Source organism: Oratosquilla oratoria, chromosome 21 (assembly GCF_046742065.1).
Source record: "Oratosquilla oratoria isolate Oo_2021 chromosome 21, ASM4674206v1, whole genome shotgun sequence".
Lineage (NCBI taxonomy): Eukaryota > Metazoa > Arthropoda > Malacostraca > Stomatopoda > Squillidae > Oratosquilla > Oratosquilla oratoria.
In genome coordinates this window covers 18,441,868-18,467,540 of record NC_134797.1, presented here as the reverse complement: position 1 = coordinate 18,467,540, position 25,673 = coordinate 18,441,868, and the positions used below count along the sequence as shown (strand labels likewise).

Genomic DNA, 25,673 nt, shown 5'->3' with positions numbered 1-25,673 from the left:
ATATATATGTACATATATATATAACATATATATATATATATATATATATATATATATGTGTGTGTGTGTGTGTGTGTGTGTGTGTGTGTGTGTGTGTGTGTGTGTGTGTGTGTGTGTGTATAATGGGAATTGTGGAGACGAAATTAAAGGGTCCATTACCACCAAATAGTGTTGGACATGGATTATATAATCACTGGATTAAAAATAGAGAGGAGAAACAGGGTGGAGGAGTCATGTTTTTGGCTAAGAAAAACTTAAATGTGACGAAGGTTACAGATGGAGAAAACAGTGTGGAAATGATCATGATAAGAGTTGAAGATAGTGACATGAAAAGTAGAAAGTTTGTGGTGATTTATGTGCCCCCAAAAACGGGTTCTTGGAAAGAGCGATTATTCTAATGTGTTAGAAAATACAAGGTATTCATTAGATAAGATACTAAAGGATGTAAGAAACGTGGTACTTATGGGATATTTTAACTGCGAAGAAATCTGTTGAGAAGAGATGACAGTGAAAGGTGGAGAGGATCTATGGAGAAATGTATTACTTGACATGACTATAGAACATATAAGGACACAATGGATAAAAGAAAATACCAGGTATAGAAATAATGAAGAACCGTTGTGACTAGATTTAATATTTACATCGGAACCTGAAATAAAGGACGAAATTGAATACAAGAGTCCAAATGGGAAAAGTGACCACATATTACTTGCATTTGAAATAAAGGAGGAAATATGTATAGAAAAAATGAGAAATACAAGAAAGGAAAGTTGATGTATAAAAAGACGGATTTTGAGAAATTTAGGGTTTTTTTTTTTCAAAAAGTGAGTTGGGAATTTTTTTACAATGAAGAGACACAAGTGGAAGAAAAATGGATGATTTTGATGGAAATCTATAATGAAGGAATGGATAAATATGTACCAAGACAAAAACAGGGAAAGGTGTATATGAAGTGCTAGTTTAATAGAAGGTGCAGTGAGGCGAATAATAGAAGAGAAGATAAAGCTAGGAAAGATGAGAAAAATATAAGAAAAACTGGAAAGTGGCAAATATATATAAATCAAAGGAATGAATAAATAAAAGTAAGCGGAGAGGAAAAAAGAAACTATGAAAAAGGCATTATAGAAAAATGTAAGGACCAACCAAAACTATTCTATAGATATGTGAACAGTAAACTAAAAAACAAACAGGAAATAGTGAAATTGCGCCAAGGGAATATAGAATACACAGAAGATATAGAAATGGCTGAAGTCATGAGCAAACACTTCAAGTCGGTGTTCACTAGAGAAAATATACAGCATTGGGATGAAGGGAGTGAAGTGAGATCCTTCCCCCCTATGAGGGAAATAATAGTAACACGAAAAGAAATAATGAACCAAATAATGAACCTTGATGTCAGGAAATCGCACGGCCCGGATGGGATTGCAAACTGGATACTAAAAGAATGTGAAGACGAACTAATAGACAAATATATATAATGTAATATGCTGCTCACTCAAATAAGGAAAAATAATGGAAGACTGGAAAAATACCAATATCGTACCGATATATAAAGGGGGAAACAAGGAAGACCCAACAAATTACAGACCGATCTCCTTTACAAGCACAGTAGCCAAAATTTGTGAAAAAGTTATCAAAAATAGATGGACAAAACATCTGGAGGAGAACAATATACTAAATCTGAGACAATTCGGATTTAGACAGGGCAGATCATGTGCCACAATTTTTATCTGTTTCTACTCAAGACTAATAGATATAATACAAGAAAGGGACGAATGGACTGATTGTACTTTCCTAGACTTAAAAAAAGCTTTTGATAAAGTACCACATAAAAATGATTAAGAAAACTGGAAACCATAGGAGGGATACAAGGTAAACTACTGAAATGGGTGGAGAATTTCTCTCATGGAAGAAACATGAGAGCAGTTCTCAAAGATAAGAGTTCTACTTGGGAAGAGGTGATTAGTGAATTTCCACAGGGATCAGTATTGACTCCGATAATGTTTACTATTTATGTAAATGACATGGATGAGGGTGTGGAATGCTAGATGAGCTTCTTTGCAGAGGACACAAAATTGCTGAGGAAAGTGAGTACTGAAACGGATTGTGAGTTGCTGCAGAAAGATCTGAACAGTGCTTGGGAATGGAGTCAGAAATGGAAAGTGGACTTCAACATTAAGAAATATAGCATAATGGAATTTAGAAAAAGTAAAAGATAATATCAGGACAATATAAAATCGGTACAAATGAAGTAAAGAAAGTGAAATCTGAAAAAGACCTTGAAGTAATCATCACAAAGGACATGTCCCCTGATAAACAGATAAACAAAATTGTCGGAGAAATCTATAACTTGCTCATATCAATAAAGGTGGGTCTTACGTATTTGGACGAAGAAATGGTGAAGAAAATACTAGTCACACTGATAAGGCCAAGACTGGAGTACGCAGCGACACTATGGTCACCCAGTACAAAAAAAGAATATAAGGAAAATTGAAAGAATCCAAAGAGCAACTACGAAGATGGCCCCAACACTTTCAAAACTGCTATATGAGGAGAGACTGTCAAAACTGAAATTACCAACCCTGGAACAAAGAAGAGAAAGAGGTGACTTGTTGACTATCTATAGAATCATGAGAGGTATGGAAGTCCTTGATAGAGAAGACTTAATCAATTGGGATATGAGAAACACAAGAGGACATGGAAGGGAGCTCAAAAACGACAGTTGTAGAAGAGACCTGAAAAAGAACAGCTTTCCACACAGTGGTGGATGTTTGGAACAAATTAGACGAAACAATAGTTTGTGCAAAAACCATACACGAATTTAAGAGCATGTTAGACACTGAGAGATACAGATACGGGACACCACGAGCGTAGCTCTCCTTCCCGTAAGATACAAGTAGTAAATACAACTGAAACACTCTCATATTACAACTCGACGGCGTAGTGGTATCGTTCACAACCGCTGCTCCAGCGGTCCAAGTTCGAATCCCGCCCAGGGCTGAAACAATTTCAGTATCGTTGCGCTGCGAGTTGTTACTCCAACATTCGTGGGTGGGAATTGTGTGTGTGTGCGTGTAAGGTCACAACATTACCCATAGATCGGTCATATATGAGGTCTGAGCTCTCATTCGGGAAGGTAATAGCTGTCGATCACGAGTCGAACACGTGATCCAAGACCGTGGTGAATCACACACACACACACACCATACAGGAATTTAAGAACAAACTAGATGTTGCGAGATACAAAGACGGGCACAAGCATAGCTCCCCTTCCCGTATAATACAGCTAGGTAAAAATACAACTAGGTAAATAGAACTAGGTAAATACATACTATTACTCTACAACTCGACGACGCATTGGTAGCGTTCGCAACCGCTGTTCCAGCGGTCCGAGTTCGAATCCCACCCAGGACTGAAATAATTTCATTATCGATGCGCTGCGAGTCGTTACTCTAACATTCGTGCGTGGGGAGTTGTGTGTGTTCGTGTAAGGTCACAGCATTACCCATAGATCGGTCATATATGAGGTCTGAGCTCTTATTCGGGAAGGTAATAGCTGTCGATCACGAGTCGAACACGTGATCCACACACACACACACACATACACACACACACACACATACACACACACACAATGTGGACAATACTAAAGGAAGCTGTCACGGTGAAATATTCCTTATTTACATAAACGACATGATGGAACGTATGACAAGCTATCATGTTTGCGAACGATGCAAAGATTATGGGGCAAAGAGGACTGGTCATTCCAAAGAGACTGAGACTGTATATATGCCTGGAAATGTAAATTATTCAGAGAGAAGAGAAGCAAAGGCAGAAGAGAAGAAAGATCAGAGATTGTTGAAAACAGATAACCTGTCACCATACAAACATGTCAATAAAGCTGTGGGCGAGACACCGAGATTGCTGAAGAACATGAAAGTAGCTTTCCAGTTCACGGATTGAGAGACGATGAAAAGAATCAGAGAATCTAATCGCTCCTGGATTGGAATATGCAGGAATGGCTCCAAGCTTTGAAGATAAACCGTACTTTGGGAAAATTGAAACGCTGAACCTGCCATTGTTGAAGGAACGAAGTGGAAGAGTTTATTGTTGAGACATCACAAGTTCAGGAAGGTGGGTAAGAGGACACGGGTCTAGGTACGAGTTTATACCAGACTAATTTCGAACTGAAGCTCAGTGCGAAACTAGTCAGGAATAAACTCGGACCTAGACTCGTGTCTTCTTTATCCACCTTCGTCAGAAAGAGTTGACTTGATTGGGGTTTTCAGGGGTGGACAAAATTGACTGGAAAGATCTTTTGTTTTCGGAGGAGAGGGCATCGCAAGGTCACAGAAGCAAATGAAAAAGGCCAGAAGTATACAAGATGTGAAGAAATAGATTCGCATTCAAATGTGTTAAATTCTGGAACAGTCTGAATTATAATATAGCCCACCGTGTATGAATTTAAATCTAGGTATGACGATTGTACTTCCTGTCCTGTTTATTACGGTTATATAAATACGATTGGGTAATGTCCACACACACACACACACACACACACACACACACACACACACACACACACACACACACACACACACACACACACACACACACACACACACACACACACACACACACACACACACACACACACACACACATGCACACAGACACACACACACACACACACACACACACACACACACACACACACACACACGCACACAGACACACACACACATGCACACAGACACACACACACACACACACACACACACACGCACACACACGCACACACACACACACACACACACGCACGCACACACACACACACACACACACACACAGACACACACACACACACACACATTCACTCTCGGTGACGCGGTTGGTAGAGTCTCTAACTGTCACTACAGCGGTCCGGGTTCGAATCCCGCCCAGGGCTGAAGTAATTTCAGTATCGCTGCGCTCCAAGTCGTTACTCTAACTCTCGTGGGTGGGGAGTTGGGTGTGTGTGAGCGTGTAAGGTCACATAATTACCCATAGATTGGTCATACGATCTCTGAGCTCTCGTCCGGGAGGGTAATAGCTGTCGATCACGATTCCAGCATGTGATCCAAAGACCAAAGTGAAAAGACCAAGGTGAATAGACACACACACACACACACACACACACACACACACACACACACACACACACACACACACATATATATATATATATATATATATATATATATTGCATATACACTATTTTCATGCGCAACATCTAGGATACGCGTCTAATCTCAGGAAGAATAAAAGAAATAAGTAGTGCTTGTTTTGGATACGCACATACAAGTAGAATTAGGTGGTTGACACTGCAACAATTTGTCTGTAAAATGGCCTTAATATTGCAACGCAGTTTACTTAGAGCGGGGATTCATTTTATAAGTAGACAGAACAACCAGGGGTTAGGGTGTCATGGGTGGATGGATTGTTGCCTTGCCGCTTGTAATGGTCGTTGCCATTTGAACGGGTCGTGAGCTGCTGCTGATTTTCAACTTTCGAATTTTCCATATAAACACACACAATTCCTTTAAACATGCAATTATAAGTATTTTATGTTGTGAATTGCATTTTTTCATGCTATTTTATGTAAGTTTGTAATATGGCAACTTTTATTCTTTGCTGTGCCTGAGAGTGCGGTCTTCGCTTCGGCGTCGCGCGCCTTCAGAGTGAAAAAGTTGTCGGCGGCATGGAGGCCAAACCCAACTCATGGCCCTGGATGGTATGTATGTTAATTAACGTTGATTATTATGGAAGCAGTGTCAAGGGCCACAATAATATCCTGTCCATCACCAAAGCTTCCATTATCTTCAACCTATTCTTTCCCTTCCCCACTTCCTTTGGCGTTGGTCGTCATAGCAACGCTGTGACAACAAGGCCCTTTCCACCCAAGGCGTCTTTTCTAGTTGTTTACATAGCATCATTAAAAACCTCCTCTAGTTCTCAAGTACATTTCTCCTAGAACACTTTCTTCCTCTAATTTCTTTACTTCCAATTTCTCTAGAGTGCAAAGCCCCTCATACCCGAAACTAAATCGAACGGGCTGTTTATGTACACAGCAGGCCTGACAAGATTTATATTCAATGTTTCATTTACCGTATCCTGATTGTCTTGTGTGTGAAGATTATATATATATATATATATATATATATATATATATATATATATATATATATATATATATATATATATATATATATATATATATCAAAAAGAGTGGAACGCAGAAGTAAATGAAGGTAATTACGCGAAGAATTAGTAGATGCAAGCTTTTGACTGAAGAATAGATTTAGCACGAGAACGGGCAGGACTGAATAGTTCACGATTTTGAAGAGATGGAGGTGGGTGAGATTGTCGAATATTTAGAAGATTTATTCTCAGGAACACTGAGATAGCCAGCTTGGGAATCCGAAATCAAAACAGAGAAAGTAGGAGACAACATACAGATTGTTATTTACATGTCCAGACGCCAGAATTTCAGTGAGAAAGAGAAAACAGGGTTTGTAAGAGAGGAGAAACAGTTCCTTAGTAATGCAACATAGAAAATAGTCCAACGTTTCTCCCCAGGTGATCTTGGGATGTGGGCTTTCACTCTGAGGCAATAGTGATGTTAGTCTTTGGCGATACTAGCTAAAAACTACCGTTTACGAATCCTGGCTGCTTTGTCGAATGTGTTTCTTCAGAATCTCACAAATTTAGCTCAACAGGGACCGAACCGTACGATGCGTGTCTTGTTATTTACGGGCGGCGGCGTCGTTGTTTTGCATACAGGCCATTGCAAAAGGTCTTACCTGATGAAAATCCTTCTCCGTTCGTGTGAAGTTTTTCATTATCTAATTAATTCCGACGACTGCCCAAGGACTAAATAGAGCTAAATATATTCCGCATGCAGGTCGCTGCTTTCAGGAATATAATGACTGTTTTTTTATTAGCATTTTTTTTATTATTATTAATTGGAGGCAAATGAAATCTGGCACAACTGAAGGCTCGGGTTTTGATCCTCTGGAGACAGATTCAGGAAATATGTAGCAGGTTACAGTGTCGTGTGACAAAATCCAAACCTCTTTGGACATAAACAAGAGCCAGTCTGACGTCACTTCTTACGTCAGTATTGGGACATGCGCAGTATGTATAGGATGCTGGATCCGGAAGGGGATGGTGGTGTCAATCTACGACCCACTGGTGACGACAAACATCTGGCCCCTGGAGTATCCGTAGTTGACTTGCTAATTCCCGTTAGTCGAGAATGTAAAAAAAAAAAATTATATACTTAGTTTGGTTTTATGTATTTTACTTGCACACAATTGTCATCTTTACTATATTTATGTAATTTTTGTATTTTTGTCACCATTACTGTAACTGTAATTTTTGTTATTTCAGTTTACTCATGAAAATTTCTTCAAGACGAAACGTTGAGCTCAAATAAGAAAAAAAAAAGGAAGAATATAGTGATTTAGTTTCAATTCACCCGGTTAATGGTAAATCTCTAATCAGGAAAATCGAGAATACAAAGAAAAAACTGAATAACTACAACAATGCTGTCGTTTTTAACTCCACGTGTATTACTGAAAACCTGCTCCCCTCCTTTACTAATATACATATATATATATATATATGTATATATATATATATATATATATACTGTATATATATGTATATATGTACATATGTATATGTGTAAATATATATATGTTGAGACATTGACAGTTGGACGTAAATGGAGTAGGAATCACAGGAGTCTTTGTCTTGAGTTTATTCCTGACTAGTTTCGCTTGTATGCTTTTTCAAAGGAAAAAGCATACCTGTGAAACTAGTCAGGAATAAACTCAGACCAAGAGTCCTGTGTTTCCTACTCCACTTACGTCAATCTGTCAGTGTCTATATATATATATATATATATATATATATATATATATATATATATATATATATACATATATATATACATATATATATAAATATATATATATATATATATATATATATATATATATATATATATACATATATCAAAGGCTTTTTCCCCCTTACAAGGGAGTTAGCATAAAAACAACAACATAGAAACCATTCCCATTCCATCCCCTACATACTCCAATCCCAGCCACCCCTTCCCTCCCTCTTATCTTGGCACCTCCTGGATGACGGGTCATCCCTGCATCTTGTCCACTGCCCTGGATCAGAAGCAGTGTCGCAAGACACAGCACATCCACAACAAGGGCGCTTCATTAAATCGGCGACCCCCCCCCCTCTCCGTTCCCTCATGAAGAAAAGGAGAAGACGGGCTGCGTCAAATGATTTCTCATACGTACTCCCTCACCCCCATCCCCCTCATGCATCACAGCATCATCCATACACAACCTTTCTCCATTCACCCCATCTTCTGTCCTCTCCCGTCCTTCCTCAACAGACATTCCCCTCTTTCCCAATACCCCTTGTACCCCATCCATTCATCTCTTCCTAGGTCGCCCCCTCATGTTCACTCCTTCCACCTCTGCCTTCCACACCTCTTTTACTAATCTTTCTTCACTGTAAGAGGCCGGTAGTGTACGAATGGAAATGAGCTAGGGCATTAGAATAATTCAGACTCGACGCCTGCTCGAGGGCGATGTTATGTCTATGTGAGGGCGACGTTTTGTCTATGTAAACACACCGACGGTGGTGACTGTTTTATAATCGATGTGTAATCAAACTCTGTAAGCGCAGGTTAGCTTCGTTTGACTAATGCTGAGGTAAACAATATCGCTAGTGGCATTGTAATGGCTTTCCGGGTTGGTGCAAGGTGGAGAAGGAGGAAAAAACTATTGGTGCATGAATTCAAAGTCACGCCCATAAGGAGTGACATTTATTTGAGAAGTCACCGGAGATTGGTTTAGAAAAATTAGTGACGTCAGACGAAGGTAGCTTAGCGTAGGATACGGGATCTCGTCAGAGGGTGTAGAGAGAGGGTGTGGAGAGAGGATCGAGAGAGGATCAGGAGACGATGTAGAGACGAGAGAAAGAGATCCCGAGTGTAAGCAGAAGGTGAAATTACAGTGAAAGAAGAAAGAAAATTCACCACCCTTTTATTAACCCAAAGGACGAGAGAACTAGGCACGGGCCTAGAAAATAGTGAGACTACAGGAAAAAGAAGGCAAGGGGCCTTGAGACGAGTGATATTACAAGTCAAATTTAAGTGACAGTGGTGACAAGGGGAGGTGAAATTCACTCATTCTTTCCATGTGTCCAAACCATCTCAATACTCTTTCATATATATAATCATATTTTTTCTTTCTTTTTCTTGTGCAGATGTTCTTTTCCTTACCCACAACTCACAAGCATCTAACCCCCAAACAGGTGATCATCGGAAGTCTGGGCCATCGTGGGCGGATCACCTGGTTCTGTGGGGGCGTTCTGGTCACACCCACCACTGTTCTCACCGCGGGCCACTGCACCCAAGCCAGGTAAGGGAGGGTGGCCGGTTAGCTGCCGAACAGCATTACCATGTTGGAGTTGAGGGTGGCAGTGGCTGACGCACACACGCACACACACACACACATACACACACACAAATACACACACACACACACACACACACAAATACACACACACACACACACACACACACACAGTGCCAATATCTTACCAATATATAAAGGAGGAAATAAGGAAAACCCAACACATTACAGACCGGTCTCCCTTACAAGCACGGTAGCCAAAATTTATGAGAAAAATATTAAAAATAGATGGACAAAACATCTGGAGGAGAACAATATACTAAATCCGAGACAACTCGGATTTAGACAGGGAAAATCATGGGCCACAAATTTTATGTTTCTACTCAAGACTAATAGATATCATTCAAGAAAGGGACGGATGGACTGATTGTGCTTTTCTAGACTTACATTTTTTTTTTATAAAGTACCACATAAAAATTATTTAGAAAACTGGAAACCATAGGACGGATACAAGGTAAAGTTTTCCGCATACATTGTCATCCACATCTTTGCTAACCCCTTAGGTACAGTAATGTCTCTTCAGCTGAATAAGATTGTGTGTCGTTATCTAGAATAAAATTGGTGGTCACTAGAAGAAGCGAATAACATCTTTCCTGCCTGGTAATACTTTCCCCCATATTCTAGTCGTCTTGCTGCTTTTCAAATTCATACCATTTGACGAAAATTGTGGACTGACTTCACTTGCAGTATTCTAGACCTCCCTAAGGCCAATTCAACAATGTATCTAATATTCGTATAGCTTTAATTTCTCTTCGTTCGTCATTCAACTTCTTAATATATGACGCAAAGGTGATTCGACATTTGGAGATTCGAAAAATAAAATATTGTGAACGAAGTCGTTTCTACTTAAACAAACTCACTTGAGTCGCCTATGTGTGACATGGGGCTTTAACGGTGGTCACACTATCCCGCAGGGACAGTCTTCCGCTGAATGAAACCGTTTGGCGAAACTCTGAATTTAATGTTTAAGAGCGACGACACTCGACGGGTTTGTAAAAGGCGTGGTAACGATATAGTGATACTCTTTATGATAACTAAATGAGATAGCCGTAACTTGAGTGTTATGTACCGCTTCAGTTTTTATTCAATTTGTGGCTTGTGCATGAATGAACCTTGTAATCGTATTAATATGAATTTTGATATATACATATGTATGTATGTATGTATGTATGTATGTATGTATGTATATATATATATATATATATATATATACATATATATATAAAGTGAATCGCTAGTAGCAGCGAATATCAAATAATTCCTGTGTGTGTGTGTGTGTGTGTGTGTGTGTGTGTGTGTGTGTGTGTGTGTGTGTGTGTGTGTGTGTGTGTGTGTGTGTGTGTGTGTGTGTGTGTGTGTGCATGTATCTGTATAAGTCAGGACTGGCTAGGAGGTAAACTCTGATGGGAGAATAGTGGTTTTACTAGAGTGAAAGTTGGGCGCCTATAGCAATATGGGAGTGGGGAGAGACGGCGAGGGAGGTGACGACTGTGCTCTTCAAGTCGTGTCCCAAGGCGGTCTGCTGTCGGGGTAGGGAAAGTGGCGAGAAGGCCACGGGGACTAGTCTCGCAGCGTGATACTCCAAGGCGATCTAGTGGACTAGTGGACTACCTAGGATAGACCTTCCGCTCGCGCGGGATCGGTAGTTGTTGGAGGGGAAGATATGTCCGTATGAAAATGAAAAGATGGTTGTGTATAAAAGAGGGCTTCTGCCACCTGGCGATTAGGGATGTTTATTTCGTGGTGTCGTGGCTTTGGAGGTGTGGGCAGGAGACTTGGGGTTGGAGGCTGGGATTAATATGTGTAACCGTGAGGTTACGTAGGAATATTTATTCTTATCCTCATCCAGCAAAGTTAGAAAACGAGTAGGAGGCTTAGTCTTAGGGAAAGATAAAGAAATTGGAAATAATCCTAGTGGTAGGTAAACTAAAATCAGAAGGTGTAGTAGGAAAGTTAGAAATGAAAATAATTTCAGTAGAAGAAAAAGTTTATGTAGATGTTTGTACAAGTAGTTGTGTTATTTTTGTTTGCGATATGGCTGTGTGTGTATTCTACGCATAGGGTTGTTGCCTCCAACATGTGTGCTTACAGCATGACAATTAATGGGCTATATACATTATTATTATTATTATCACTGTTATTATTATTATTATTTTTATTATTATTATTACTATTACTATTATTATTATTGTTATTATTATTATTATTATTATTATTATTATTATTATTATTATTATTATTATTATTATTATTATTATTATTATTATTATTATTATCATTATTATTATTATTATTATTATTATTATTATTATTATTATTATTATCATTATTATTATTATTATTATTATTATTATTATTATTAATTATTATTATTATTATTTTATTATTACTATTATCATTATTATTATTATTTTATTATTAATATTATTATTATTATTATTATTATTATTATTATTATTATTATTATTATTATTATTATTATTATTATTATTATTATTATTATTATTATTATTATTATTATCATTATTATTATTATCATTATCATTATCATTATTATTATTATTATTATTATTATTATTATTATTATTATTATTATTATTATTATTATTATCATTATTATCATTATTATCATTATTATTATTATTATTACTATTATTATTACTATTATTATTATTATTATTATTATTATTATTATTATTATTATTATTATTATTATTATTATTATTATTATTATTATTATTATTATTATTATTATTATTATTATTATTATTATTATTATTGTTATTCGTGTTGTTATTATTATTATTATTATTATTATCATTATTATTATTATTATTATTATTATTATTATTATTATTATTATTATTATTATTATTATTATTATTATTATTATTATTAATATTATTATTATTATTATCATCATTATTATTAGTATTAACATTATTACTATTATTATCGTTATTATTATATAGATAAGGTTTAAATTTTTTAACCAGTTTTCGTGTGATTTGTTTCTTACATATAGTATAAATTTTGTTGCTCACCACTGTACCCTTTGTAATCTGTCATTGTCTTTAATCATAAAGATGTCTCATGGTGAACTAAATCTATACTGAGACTACTCTGTGGTGTGCAATTGTCTACCTTTGTATGTTGTCGCTGGGCGATTTTTTCTGTTATCTGGGTGATAAAAAGTTAAGTAATTCCCCCATTCGTTTTGTATTTTCATTTTCGTATTAATTACCTCCTACCCCAATCGGTATGCAACACATTTTCTAAATATGCTAGGGAGAGGAAGAGGTTTCATATGATTCGGAAAAAGTGCAGAAACTACGTAGGATTTTTTTTTAATCCTTGAGAATGTAAAAGGAGAAATAATTGTAGAAAGTAGTTTCAGGATGCATGGACCAAAGCCTCACAATGAAGAAAATAGACGAAAAAAATATAAAGACTGGATGGGGGGATATATTGGTAACATAGCCTACATGGAGTTCGAAAAGCGCACGATCAGGTAGACAGAAATACATCATGGAACCTTCATGTGTGAAGAGGAAGACCGTTGAAGGCAGAAGAGACTAAATGATTTTAAGAAAGTGAGGCATGACAAGGAAGAGATGATAGGATGGACTCAAGTCGAAGTTGCAGATGTATTAAGTACCATGGTCCTGGATCATGCACGTTGTGAACGCCAGCTACTGCCCTCCCGGATTTGAGCTGAGTTCTTACCGTCCCATCAAGGATTTAAACTTTTACGCAGTAACACACGCTCACAAAACCTTGCTCAAGAGGAACGGTAACGGCTTGTAGCATTAGTGTGTGTGTGCGCGCGCGCATGAGTAAGTGTATTTGTATTTACCTAATTATATTATACAAGACAGTAGCCACGTTCGTGGGGTCCAGCTTCTTTTTCTCCAACTATCATAGTTTTGTAGTTACTTGTAGTAAATGATGCATCTCTATGGAAAACTGGATTTCTTTACTTTTTTTTTCAAATTGTTCTCATGGCATCTTCATTCTCTCGTGTCCCAGATCCAGATATCTTACGCCAGTTTATTTTTTTCCTTTTAATGATCAGAATACTATTAGGTTAAATTGTTCTTTTTTTCCAATGATGGCAGGTCCAATGCTTTTCGTCTTTCTTCATGCATTTTATTTGCAAGGTTCAGAACCAATTTTATCACTGCTCTGTATTATTTCAATCTTATGTATATTGTTCACTTCATGTGCCACACCGTCGCGGTTAATTTAATCAAGGGCATATCAGACATTCTATGATTCTTCCGTCATATAAATGTAGGGAAAAGCTTATTTCATGTTAATCAGAAGACTGTATGCTTCACCAACGAGTTGCTGATGGATTTGTCAGGTAACGAAGTATCTATGACCAACACCCCCAGACATATATGTTATTTTGCTTTTGCAATTGAATAATTTCCCATTGGGTAAATTGGTGATAGTTTTATGAGTTTTTACCCATTTGCAGTACTTTATATTTTTAGCCTTAAAATCTATTTTCCATTTTTTATTTCATGCCTATATTTTGTCTATATGTTGTTTTAACAATTTACAGTATTCTTCATTGTAGTTTACTGTACTTTCCATCTTGCCATTTACCTTTATCCAGAATATTACAGGTACTAGATCCGATCTTTGTGGGACTCTGCAAGTTGTCTCCCACTATCCTGAAATGTCCTTCGCTACTGTTCTCATGATTTTTTTAACTCATACATTGAACTTTCCTCTAAACCTTGCAGTGTGGTCAAATCTCCATAAACGTCTATTATAGAGCATCTTGTCCAATGCTCTCTCTAGATCCAGGTAGACAAGTCTACCCAACCTTATCTCCCCTGCAGAACACTAACAGCTTTTGAGAAAAAATATATATATCATCATCATATTTTTACACATAATCTTCCAATTCTAAAACAGAGTTCATTATTCGAATTATCCGCCAAGATATTTTTCCCTCAAAATATATATCCCACCAATCTTTCACTATACTTTCACACAATTTATCTATCATGTTAGTCAGTGACACTGGTCTGTAGTTCTCTCTATACGTTCTCCTTTATGAATTGGCACAGTATTAGCTCTGTCATGGTCTTGTGATACTATCCTTTCTTTCAATGTGCACACAAATATATTATTAATTTTGACCGCCAATTTGTCCCTGCATTCATTCAATATACAATTAGATATTCCACCAGGCCGCAGAGCTTTTCTCACTTCAAATTTTTCCAGTAGATTGTGTACTTTATATATGCCCACATTTTTATACAGCCTTACTTTAATGTCTGCTCACTCCTTTACTGGAATATTTTACCATCTACTGTCAAGTTAGATTCCTTCTCTGTTTCAGTTTACCGTTGTCAAACTCATAGAGCAGTTTAGGCTCACTAATACCCTCTTTGTGGTTCTTTTCTTCCGTCAAAGTTGTTTCTCTTCATCTCCACGATTTTGATCAACCAAGACAGATTTTCCTCCTCTTGAATCATTTCAGCTATTCTCGCCGCTCAAGGCCCCCCACCCCCGTCTTGACACCTCCTCTCTCCCACCCCTCCTGACCTTCTTTCTCCTACATAAGGATGTGCCTTACACGACACAGACTCAAATCTTGACAAATCCCTCTGTATCAAAGGCAAAGCATTCTCGGGACTCACACGTGCCACTCTGACGTGACAATGTTGTCAGGTACCTGCTTAGATTATGGAAGAGAATGATAGCAGCGTGTGTGGTTGGGGTGGGGTAGTGAGGGATGACAACCGACCTTCTGAGAGGCCATAGCTTGGGGCGAGAAAGAGAATGGAAGGGTAGGTCTGCGAAGGCCCTGAATCTCTTTTGACATCACGTTGTAGTTTCCCTTTTGGCAGTGACATCATCGGTGACGTCAGGTCAGCTTAGTGTTCTTTCAAATGCCTTGTTGGATGCATATCTTGTCAATGTTGTGAGGAAGTGCCCAGATGCGCCCTTGTTTATACTATCATCGTATTCCTATACATGTCGTAGAAAGCAATTAATTGTGACGGAGTAAGGGGACTAGGGGTTTTATTTGAAAATAAAAGGGAAGATATTGGTAGTTTGTTTGAGAGAATAAAAATGGATACGTTAGCGTTGAGTGAAACGAAACTGAAGGGGAATGGTGTATTGGAGTTTGGGAGAGTGGTATGCAGGGTGACAAGAGTGGTGAGAGGGCGAGGGAGGAAAGGAGTGGCACTATTAGTATGGTTAAATGGTAACCAGTCTTGTTTTCAATATTATATTGGTAAATCTCAAACATTTTAAAAGTAAAGCATTATTAAGCGTTCAACCACGATCACAGCCCGTTTCGGCAATAGAAGCGCGCAAGAGGTCTTTAGTGTACTAATGCGTTCGTTCACCTTGGGCCGATCGCAATAGCTGACCTAGGTATTTATGCATAATTAGTAGATATCACTATAATACAGATTAGAAATCCTTTCCATATTTAATTTCAGCTTCGACATGACTTGTGTGTAACTGTGATTATAATTATTTGCATGTTGCAAGGTGGGCAGCAGTGAAACCAAGGTAGGACGATTTACGCGTTTATTAATCAATAGGTTATGCGTATAGTAGGGCGCGTTAAGCGCGTAAGGAGTCTAACGGGTATGTGCCAACGTTGGCTCTGAAGGGGCGCGTCTTTCGCTACACAGGGCGAAGACGTTCCTACGACTAGTATAAGTATATTTGCAACTCTACCTAGCAACTATGCGCTCTGGGTGTGGTTACGTGAGTGTGACATCGGCATGCTTCCGAATGTCTGTACTTCTACCTACATTCCGTCTTATTCCTAATAGGTACCTGGTTGAGCAGCCATTCGTGTCTACGTGGCAGCGTGGTCGCGCCTCGCATCACTGGCCGTATGAGAAGGGGCCTTGTTGACCGTATGAAAGGGCCCTTGTACGAAAAACATCACTGCTGGTCAGAGCACGCCATCACTATTGTACAGCACACCATGCCACAGTATACTATGTCAGAATAACGAGAAAAGAGAATAGTTTTGGAGTGAATTAAATGAGTGTATGGAGCTTTGAGAAGAATGTGAATGTAATACTGTTGCGGACTCTCAGTGTTAGAGTAAGTGGGCTGATAGGTGAAGTCATGGGGAAATATGGTGTGGCAGAAAAGAAGGAAAATATATATAGCGGAGAGATGTGGGTATGTATGTTAAAAGAGAAATGACGGTAGCAAACACAGTGTTTACGAAGATATAAAGTATACATTATTGGGAGGATGGCAGTCGAGAGGGCGTTAATGGAATATGTGGTGGTGCTCAAAAGGAGGACTGGGAGAGTTCTGGGTGGAAATGTGCTCAAAGGAGAGAGAGAGATGTGGAATGCGTGATCACCATCTGGTGGAAAAAGGGTTAAAGGCGGAAGTCAAATGGATAAAGGAGAACAGGAAGAAATTATGAAACCGAGCAAGTTAAATAAAGCGGAGAAAGAGAAGTCGGAATAGAGAAAAAGTGGGTGTTTCCAGGAGGAAAAGCCGAAGTTCACAAAAACGGAATATTGGATGAGGAGGATGGGAGTGAACACAAAGTCACTGAATAGTGTGATGAAGAGGTGAGTGCGGTGGTGGCAGAAAAGAAGCGAGCATATGAGGAGTGGCTGTAAAGAAATTAAAAAGCATGTGAATGGCTTAGAGTTAAGAGTGTGGAAGCAAACTGTAGGGTGACCAAGAGAAGGGAGGCATTTGGAGAAATTTGAAAAATAGATATCTAAATAGATATTTAACAAAATAAGTTAACAGATAAATATACAAATATACAAATAAAGAAATGAAAAATAAATGGATAAGTAGAATAATAGATAAACAAGGGAGGTAGCCAAAAAGGAAAAGGCATAAAATCATTCCCACCCATTCCATCCCTGAATACACTCCACACCCCTCCACCCTCCCTCTCATCTTAGCACCTCCTGGATGACGGGTCATCCCTGCACCTTGTCCACTGCCCTGGGTCAGAAGCAGTGTCGCAAGACACAGCACATCCACTACAAGGCCGCTTCATTAAATCGGCGACCCCCCCTCTCCGTTCCCCCATGCATAAGAGGAGAAGACGGGGAGAAAACCCTTCGGGCTGCGTCAAAAAATGAAAAATAAATGGATATGAAATGAAAAATAAATGGATAAATAAAATAATAAATAAGCAAGTGAACAAATAAAATAGATAAATAAATAAAGGCTTTTAGAAGGAAATGAAGAGTGCAAGGAAATTACGGCGATGAGTGGAAATTAAGTAGTGTTTTAAGGAATTTTTCAATGTAGAGGATAAGGAGACTTTGGTTGTGGCAGTGGGATATACGAGGAGAATAACTGCGGTGGGAGAGGAGAAAGATAATGCTGTAGCAAAAGAGGGAAGTGAAAGAGTCGATAGCTGGCAAATCACCTGGATTAGATGGTCACCTTGGAAGGAATGGCTTGGTACCTCACAGTATCCTCTTCCAAAGCAGCCCTCAGGTTCCTGAAGGCACGCCCTCCTGACGCAATCTAGAGTCGAGGGGTGCTTTCCCTGATCTGCATATAAGGATCTTATTTCATATTTCTAATTATTAATCCAAGTTGATTTACAGAAGTGAAATTGCCTCTTTCATAACGCCAGCGCATGTCGGTAATCTGCAAATTTACTACTCCCCAAATTATGATTCCTTGGAGCAACGACACTGCCGAACCAGAACCTATCTCAAAAACTGTAGGTCCTACTATTGTTCACAAAAAGGGCATGCAACACTTAACATAATAATAAAAGCTCCAACCAAGAAACACTTAGAAAATGTGATAGAATTCCTACACTGTACATGAAATAATTACCATTGATTACAGTCATGGATATGCAGCTGTTACATTAGTAATATTCGTCAGCAAAATCATCTTAATGCGAGCGCGCGTTTTTTTTTTTTTTTTTTTTTTTTTTTTTAATCAGCTTGGGGCATACGCCAGGGAGGGCGTCGCTTTACTCTCACGCCGGCGCCAGTCCACACTGTCTCTCCGACCAAGCCACCATGCAGACACCTTCCCACTCCAAACAACTTTCGACAGGTTCGATTAACCTGCCTCAACCATTAATTCTGTGGGCGACCCCTTTGTCTTGAGCAAACAACTCCGTGAGACTCACAGGGTCCTGCTTTTCCAATCGACATTATTGCGGCTTCTTCATCTGTCACTGATCATACAATTTCTGAGGAATGCTATCACTATTTTTTTTTCTCTCGCATGACATAATATGGCAGGAGGAACGGATGTTGGAGAAAAATCTCAGAGAAACAAACTTCAAAAAATGCTCAATGTCCCAAAATTCCTAGACAGTGGAAGAAGAAAAAGTGTCAACCAGTATGAGAATTTTTCACATAGCGAATTAGAGAAGGGAGATAGCTACAGTTGGGAGCTGAAATCTAGGAATCTTCGGGAACAATCTTTTGAAGGACCAGAGAAGTAATACTTTTCATAGAGGGAGGGGTGTAATAAGTAAAGCCCCCACCGCCCCGAGTATGGTACACGTTCATAATCAGTCAGTATTTGTATGTGATGGGGTATGTCGTTTTCGTCAAACATTTGATTCATTTGTGAAGGCAGCCGCGTAGGATTTCCTGTTTGTATCTGCTTGTAGAATTTGAAGGTGTCAACTTTTCATTTGGCGTCATTGTCTCATTGTTTACTCCGCGCCTTGCGCACCGACAATGTCGCAGCGGTCGGGCAAATGTAAACAGATGTCTTGCAAATTCTTTTAGGTTGGCATGTTGTAATGTAACTTGCAAAACAGTGAGTTTGTAGTAGTTTTAGTTCGGAACAACGGCAGGACAAATGAAAATCAACACAAAATATCTAATCTCTTTCTTTTGGTAATTAGCCACAAGGTGCGACACTAGAAGTGTCACATAGAAATATAGGTGAAGCTCGGACTAAGGCCACAGCTTAGTGGAGCTTATGGTTGTAGCTGGACGTGGAGCCTAACGTCAGCGAGGCGGTAGCAGATGATGACGGCGAGGCTCGATGGGACGGCTAGAAGATTGGACGAGGAGATGTTGTTGTGTGTGCTGGTCGGTACTGTTCTGAATCTGAATCTCTAGGAAAGACCACCCGCTTGCGCGAGATCGGGTTTTGTGGGAGGGGAAGAATGTCTGTAGGAAAATGAAAAGATAGTAGCGTATAAAAGAGGGCTATTGCCACCGGGCGATTTGTGAGCGATTAGGGGTTTATTGGTGGTCGTGGCTCGGGAGAAATGGACCGGGAGCTTAGACGGAGGTGCTGACGCCGGGGTTAGGATTAGAATCACCAACGAAAGTTTAGAAAATGGTAGGAGGCGTAGTAGTAGACAAAGGTGGAAAAACGGAAAAATCTTTAGTGGGAGGTAAACTGAAATGAGAAGATGCAGTATAAGAGAAAGTTAGAAAGGAAGCGAATTTTAGTCGAAGAAAAAGTAAGTGTAGATGTTTGTGCGTGTGGCGCGGCTATGTTCGTGAGAGGTGTGTGTGTGTGTATCTTACGGGAAGTGAGTAGAGTTCACTTCCCGCGTGTAGAGCGCGGTCCTGTTAAGTCACAGGTGGGGCGTGCGTTGCCTGTTTTTCCCCAGGTTGGGTTTGAGTTCCTGAAGAGTTGATTCCGTGGCGGTGCGAGGGGGGGGGGCAGGCGGGCGGTGTAAAACCCGCCTGCCGACGTCATCGAAGAGATCGGTCCGTGACCAGACCGGCAGCGGCAAAGGAGATATAACTCCTCGCCACCACCGCTGGCGAGCGCGTTTCTGATAAGCCACAGGTGGGGCGTGCGTTGCCTGTTTTTCGCCAGGTTGGGTTTGAGTTCCTGAAGAGTTGATTCAGTGGCGGTGCGAGGGACAGACGGGCGGGTGTTGTATGATATCTTTCCTTCCAATCACAACTCTGAAAACAGAGAATTACGCGATTGGGAATTGTGTGTAAATGTCAGAAGTGTAAACTCGCTCACCAGCGTCAGCAAAGAGGCCAGCGTTAGGTTGCGGGCCGGTTGGACAGAGAGGTGTCCCAAGTCTCTCCGTCGACCAGCCCGCGATCAGATTGAGGGTTCTGAATGAGACGGTTTGGGCCTCTGCTTTGCCAGCGAGCAAGTGTGCGTGCGCCTCTTTTCTTCCAAGCACTACTCTGAAAACAGAGATTTACGTGACCTGGGAAATGTGTGTATTTGTCTTGGTGTAAACCCGCCTGCCGAGGTCAACGTAGAGGTCGGCCATGCCAGACCGGCAGCAGCTAGGAGATATATCTCCTAACCCCCACCGGCCGGCGAAGATTCCTTGGAGTTTGTTGAAGAGACGTCCGAACTCTACGACCGCTGTTCTGCCCATCTCGGCGAAACGCCGACCTTTTAAGGGAGGCTGGCGGGAACGTGAGGAGCTTTCCAAGTTCCTGATTGGCTGACCGCTGGCTGGAAGGGACACCCTTGCGAACTACGCTTGCCAACTACAGGAACTTGAAGATTTCTTTGATCAGTGTGTGACGGGTCGTAGGATGCATCACGTCACTACAAGTTGTTTTTGTGTGTTTGAGCAGCAGTTAATGAAGGCAAAGGTCGTCGTCCAGCAGCCTCATTTCAGACAAAACCCAAACTTCTGAATTTACTGGAATATTTCGGTAGCAATGAGGCGGACAGGTGGATAGAAAACCATCTCAAGTTTTATGATTCTGCTGCATCTGCGTCGTTTCCTAGTGAAGAATCCAATGGAAGGTTCGTTCGCTCTTCCCTTTTTCCATTTCTCATAATATAATGATCTTAGTTATAATCTGTTGAATATTCGTTGGGAAGCGAGGATAAACACTTTTTAGCGCGAATTTATTATTTAAATTATATATGTGAATCATATATGATATTACATATTATATTACATATATGATATTACATACAATTACAAGCAAAATAGACTTAGGTTTCTGGACCAATCTCCAAGCCAACAACATTATTCTTGGGGTTAAAATATCGGCGTGTTTCAAGTATAGGTTATCGGTTAGCCCCCCACCCCATGACATTCCTGGATCCGTGCCTGGGTCGAGTACCTACTGGCCGACGCCACGCGTGAATTTTCCACCTACAATTTGCTTGAGGAATGTAGTATGATGCCGGGACAGGAGTTGGATGCAATTATAGGAGATTTGCGAGATAATATTCTCAAGGAAAGGGAAAAATTATTCTAAATACCCTAATTTAAACTAGCTAAAATAAGAAGTGTCAGACGCGGGTTCTCCAACAAATAATAAAGATGCAATTATAGGAGATTTGCGAGATAATATTCTCAAGGAAAGGGAAAAATTATTCTAAATACCCTAATTTAAACTAGCTAAAATAAGAAGTGTCAGACGCGGGTTCTCCAACAAATAATAAAGATAATAACAAATGCTGATACATAGGCAAAAAATGCATTAAATATAATACAAAAATGCAAAGACACAAAAACAATATAACAGTGAATAAACTGAAGCCAGTCAATAAGTTCAGACATTTTGAAATAATATAAATATAGGAACCTTTGCTGGCTCCTAGTACGAGTTGCTTGTGGAAAAACATTGGATGACGAGGTGAAATGATGTCCTGACTAATGGATGAGAACGTGTACATTATTTTCACCTAATAGAGGAAATCGAGGATGTTTAGAATAAGGCACTGTCAACCAATTGGCGCCAAACTCTCAACAAAATGCATTGGAGAAATGGGACTCGAGTAACTTTAATTAGCCTGAGAAGGTTTAGCAAAAATATAAAGAAGTAATCATTGAATGCTGTAAGACTTCCAATGTCTTTACTGAGCGAAGGAAAAAAATAAGAGGTGAAGGGCCACCTTCCGGGGCCTAAAAGAAAGGGGTGCTTATTAGTCTGCTTAAATAAAGGAGAGGCTGGAGCCTAAGAGAAAATTGGAAAATACTAAGTAGTGTCGCAACGCCAAAGTTGTGACACTCAAGCTGAATGTTATAATAACAAGCAACACGTGCATAGTGCCATGGCATGAAAAGATGGGATTCAGCCAGGGCTTCAGAGAAGTTAAGGATTAATCGAGAAATAAATAATCTCTAGAATTCAAATTTTAGGAGACTAACAGGAATTATCAGTTGTTTACAAATACGTTGACAGCAGGTAAGAAATTTGAACTGTAAGACCGCATTGTAACAATGACAACTATGTTCCGGTTACCATCCAACATCAAGACAATACCAACACAGAATAGGCCTGGCCACAGAAACAAACTGCTTTAGATGCAATCATTACACAGAAGATGCTAAACGCCTAACCTTACACTGCCCCATCTAGTCCATATCCAAACAACGACTCAATGTTTCTTTGTAACTTATGGATCAATCCAGAGGCTGGTGCTTGTTTCCTGGGAATTGTGGGTCTCCTACAAGGGAGCTCTAAGGTGGCAGATAAATTAATTAATCATTGTTTTCTTTCATATCACTTTTTGTTTATCAGAATAAGCCTATTTCGTGTAAATCTCATTTTCTTAGGATGAATTGCCTTTTTGATATATGGTCATTATTTATTATAATTTTGTAATAATTAATGTTTTATTAAATAAATTTAGATATAGAAGTAATTTTAATCTTCTTGAAATGAACCCATTCAGAAAACATGGAGATATAAATGGGAAATTCTGAAAGACTGCTCAATCAACAAAAATTGAGAAATGTAAACCAATCATTCTGGAAGACTTCAGATGAAACCTCCTCAAGGTTAGTGTCAGGCAGCTGTAGTAAGTGGCAACTAGTCTGCCATCGACATAGTGGTTTGTACTCTTCCCAGATGAGTTCCTCCTTGACAGCCATGTTGATGTTGCTCGAATGGGAGAGCATGACTATCTCAACCCTAGTGAGGAGGTGGACACGCTTCAGGACCGCACTGTGGTGGACATCACCATCCACCCAGGTTATCAACCTGGTCGAAATCTCCACGACTTGGCTCTCCTTCTCCTGTCAGAACCCATCACACACTCTCTCCATGTGGCACCTATCTGTCTACCCTGGGCAGAGAATGTTGTCAACATCATTGGAAGGCAGTTAGTGGTGACAGGTTGGGGAGCTACTAAATACTGTAAGTTTTTGCTCTCAAGGGTAAAGTTAATTATAATGTAAAACCTCAGGGAACCGTAGGAACCCTACAGCAGTGTCAGAAAGTCAGTGAGTGACACTAGCTGGACCCATAGGTCTCCTCATTAAGAACGTGAGACTGAACTCTGGACGTAGTTCCAGCTTATAGGATTGCACCCCCAGTGTAAAGAGGCTTTTGTTTCTATTTGGGTCTCTGGCTCTTGGAAAGCAGTGGGCAAAGAGTGAATTACATAATACTTTATTATCTTAACAAAGAGGTAATATTTTAGTATCTCTTCAGTTGCAGGATCACCCAATTTAGTCCACTGCTAAACACAGGCCTCTTCCAACCTGATCCATGGCATACAAGAATGTATCAGCCTTTGTCACATCACTTTTGCAAACTTTTCTACTATATTCTTTCCACTCCTGCCTGGCCTCCTCCAGCAGTGCTTACCATTTTGTGGCAAACAGTGAGACATATGTTCCATCTGTTACCTTGTTTTTTGCCTTCTGTGCTTGTACAATGTAGTCTGATTGCTACATGTTTATTGCCTATTACCACTACTGTTTTGGTCAGTTCTATGTTACTCACATCTTGCCCTTCAGTGTTTTTACCAGTTCTCTATTTCTATAAAAGTATTCTTTGATTTTACATCCTTAAATCATAATAATCCTCTGCCTCCACTATGGATGGCTTGCATGTGTTGCAAGAATGTTAGAGACAGCTCAACTCATAGATATAGTGCATGGGATCTGAAGTACATTCCCAGTCATAATTAATATACAGTAGGAAGCTACCTTCCTTAACTTTGTGTAGGGGCAAAAATAAGAAGACAGAGGCTAGAGGAAGTGGGTATTTTCCCATATTTATGAATGGAATGAGGGTGAGTACATTGAAATGTACATAAAAAGTAATTTTTTGGCTGTATTTAGGAGGTTGTGCAAAAGGTCACTGGAAGCAACTGTGGTGTAATCAGTAAGCTTACATACTGGGCAAGTGAGAAGTCCTGGGTTCAATTCCCAGATGATGTCAGCCTTTCAGTGATCCTCACAAGCTAGGACTGTCAGAGGCCCAGGGGAAGGAGATGTGCAAGTGTTCACTGGAGGTGACCGTGGTGTAATCGGTAAGCATGCCTACCTGGAAAGTGGGAGGTCCACACACTTCTACAGAATCTCCTGAATGAGTGACTAATGGGCTGAACCAGTTTATAAAGGATCTTAATGTTATAAGTGAATTTATTTCATATATGTCCTAAACAGCTGGAGTCATGAGTCCACAGTTGCGAGAAGTGGTGGTCACAGTCTTAAAGACAAGGAAGTGTGATGAAGCTTACAGAGTACGTCCAGACTACAAGGCCAAGTATGATTTTCTTGTGTCTCATTCTTGTTTCTATTATTATTTATTATTATTATTGATATTATAATTATTTTATTATTATTATCATTTTTTTTTTTTTTTTTTTTTTTTTTTTTTTTTTTTTTTTTAAGTTATATGAACTTCTTCACAGATGACGCAAAAATACTAAAGAAAGTAAGTACAGAGGAAGATTGTGAATCATTACAGATAGACCTAGACAAAATCTGGGAAAAAAAAAAAAAAATGGGAAGTAAACTTCAATATCAAGAAGTGTAGTATAATGGAGTTTGGAAAAAGTAAAAATAGAATATTGAGAAATTATAAAATTGGTTAAGAAGAAGTCAAAAAAGTGAACTCTGAAAGAGACCTTGGAGTAATAATCAGCAAAGATATGTCACCGGACAAACATATCAATAAAATAGTCAGAGAAACCTTCAACCTATTAAGGTCAATGAAAGTGGCATTTGACCACTTGGATGAGGATATGATTAAAAAAATATTAGTTACACTAATAAGACCACTAGTAAGACCAAAACTGAAGTATGCAGCAACACTATGGACACCCAGTACTAAAAAGAATATAAAGAAATTAGAAAGAATACAAATAGCAACGACAAAATTGACACCAACTCTCTCCAAATTAATATTTGAACAAAGATTGTCCAAATTGGAACTGCCAACTCTGGAACAAAGAAGAGAAAGAGGAGATCTA

At 39.2% G+C, this 25,673-nt stretch overlaps 1 protein-coding gene across 2 annotated transcripts in view; it reads left to right on the top strand.

Annotated features, from left to right (window-relative positions):
• The window catches only part of LOC143036725 (venom protease-like), a 62,459-nt gene that overhangs the window by 20,851 nt on the left and 15,935 nt on the right, over positions 1-25,673 (top strand). For both annotated transcript variants that reach the window (XM_076204377.1, XM_076204376.1), the window contains 4 exons: positions 5,685-5,773; positions 9,385-9,491; positions 23,337-23,605; positions 24,865-24,964. In XM_076204377.1, the coding sequence (XP_076060492.1) occupies positions 5,685-5,773; positions 9,385-9,491; positions 23,337-23,605; positions 24,865-24,964 (565 nt within the window). The remainder of the gene's footprint in view (positions 1-5,684; positions 5,774-9,384; positions 9,492-23,336; positions 23,606-24,864; positions 24,965-25,673) is intronic.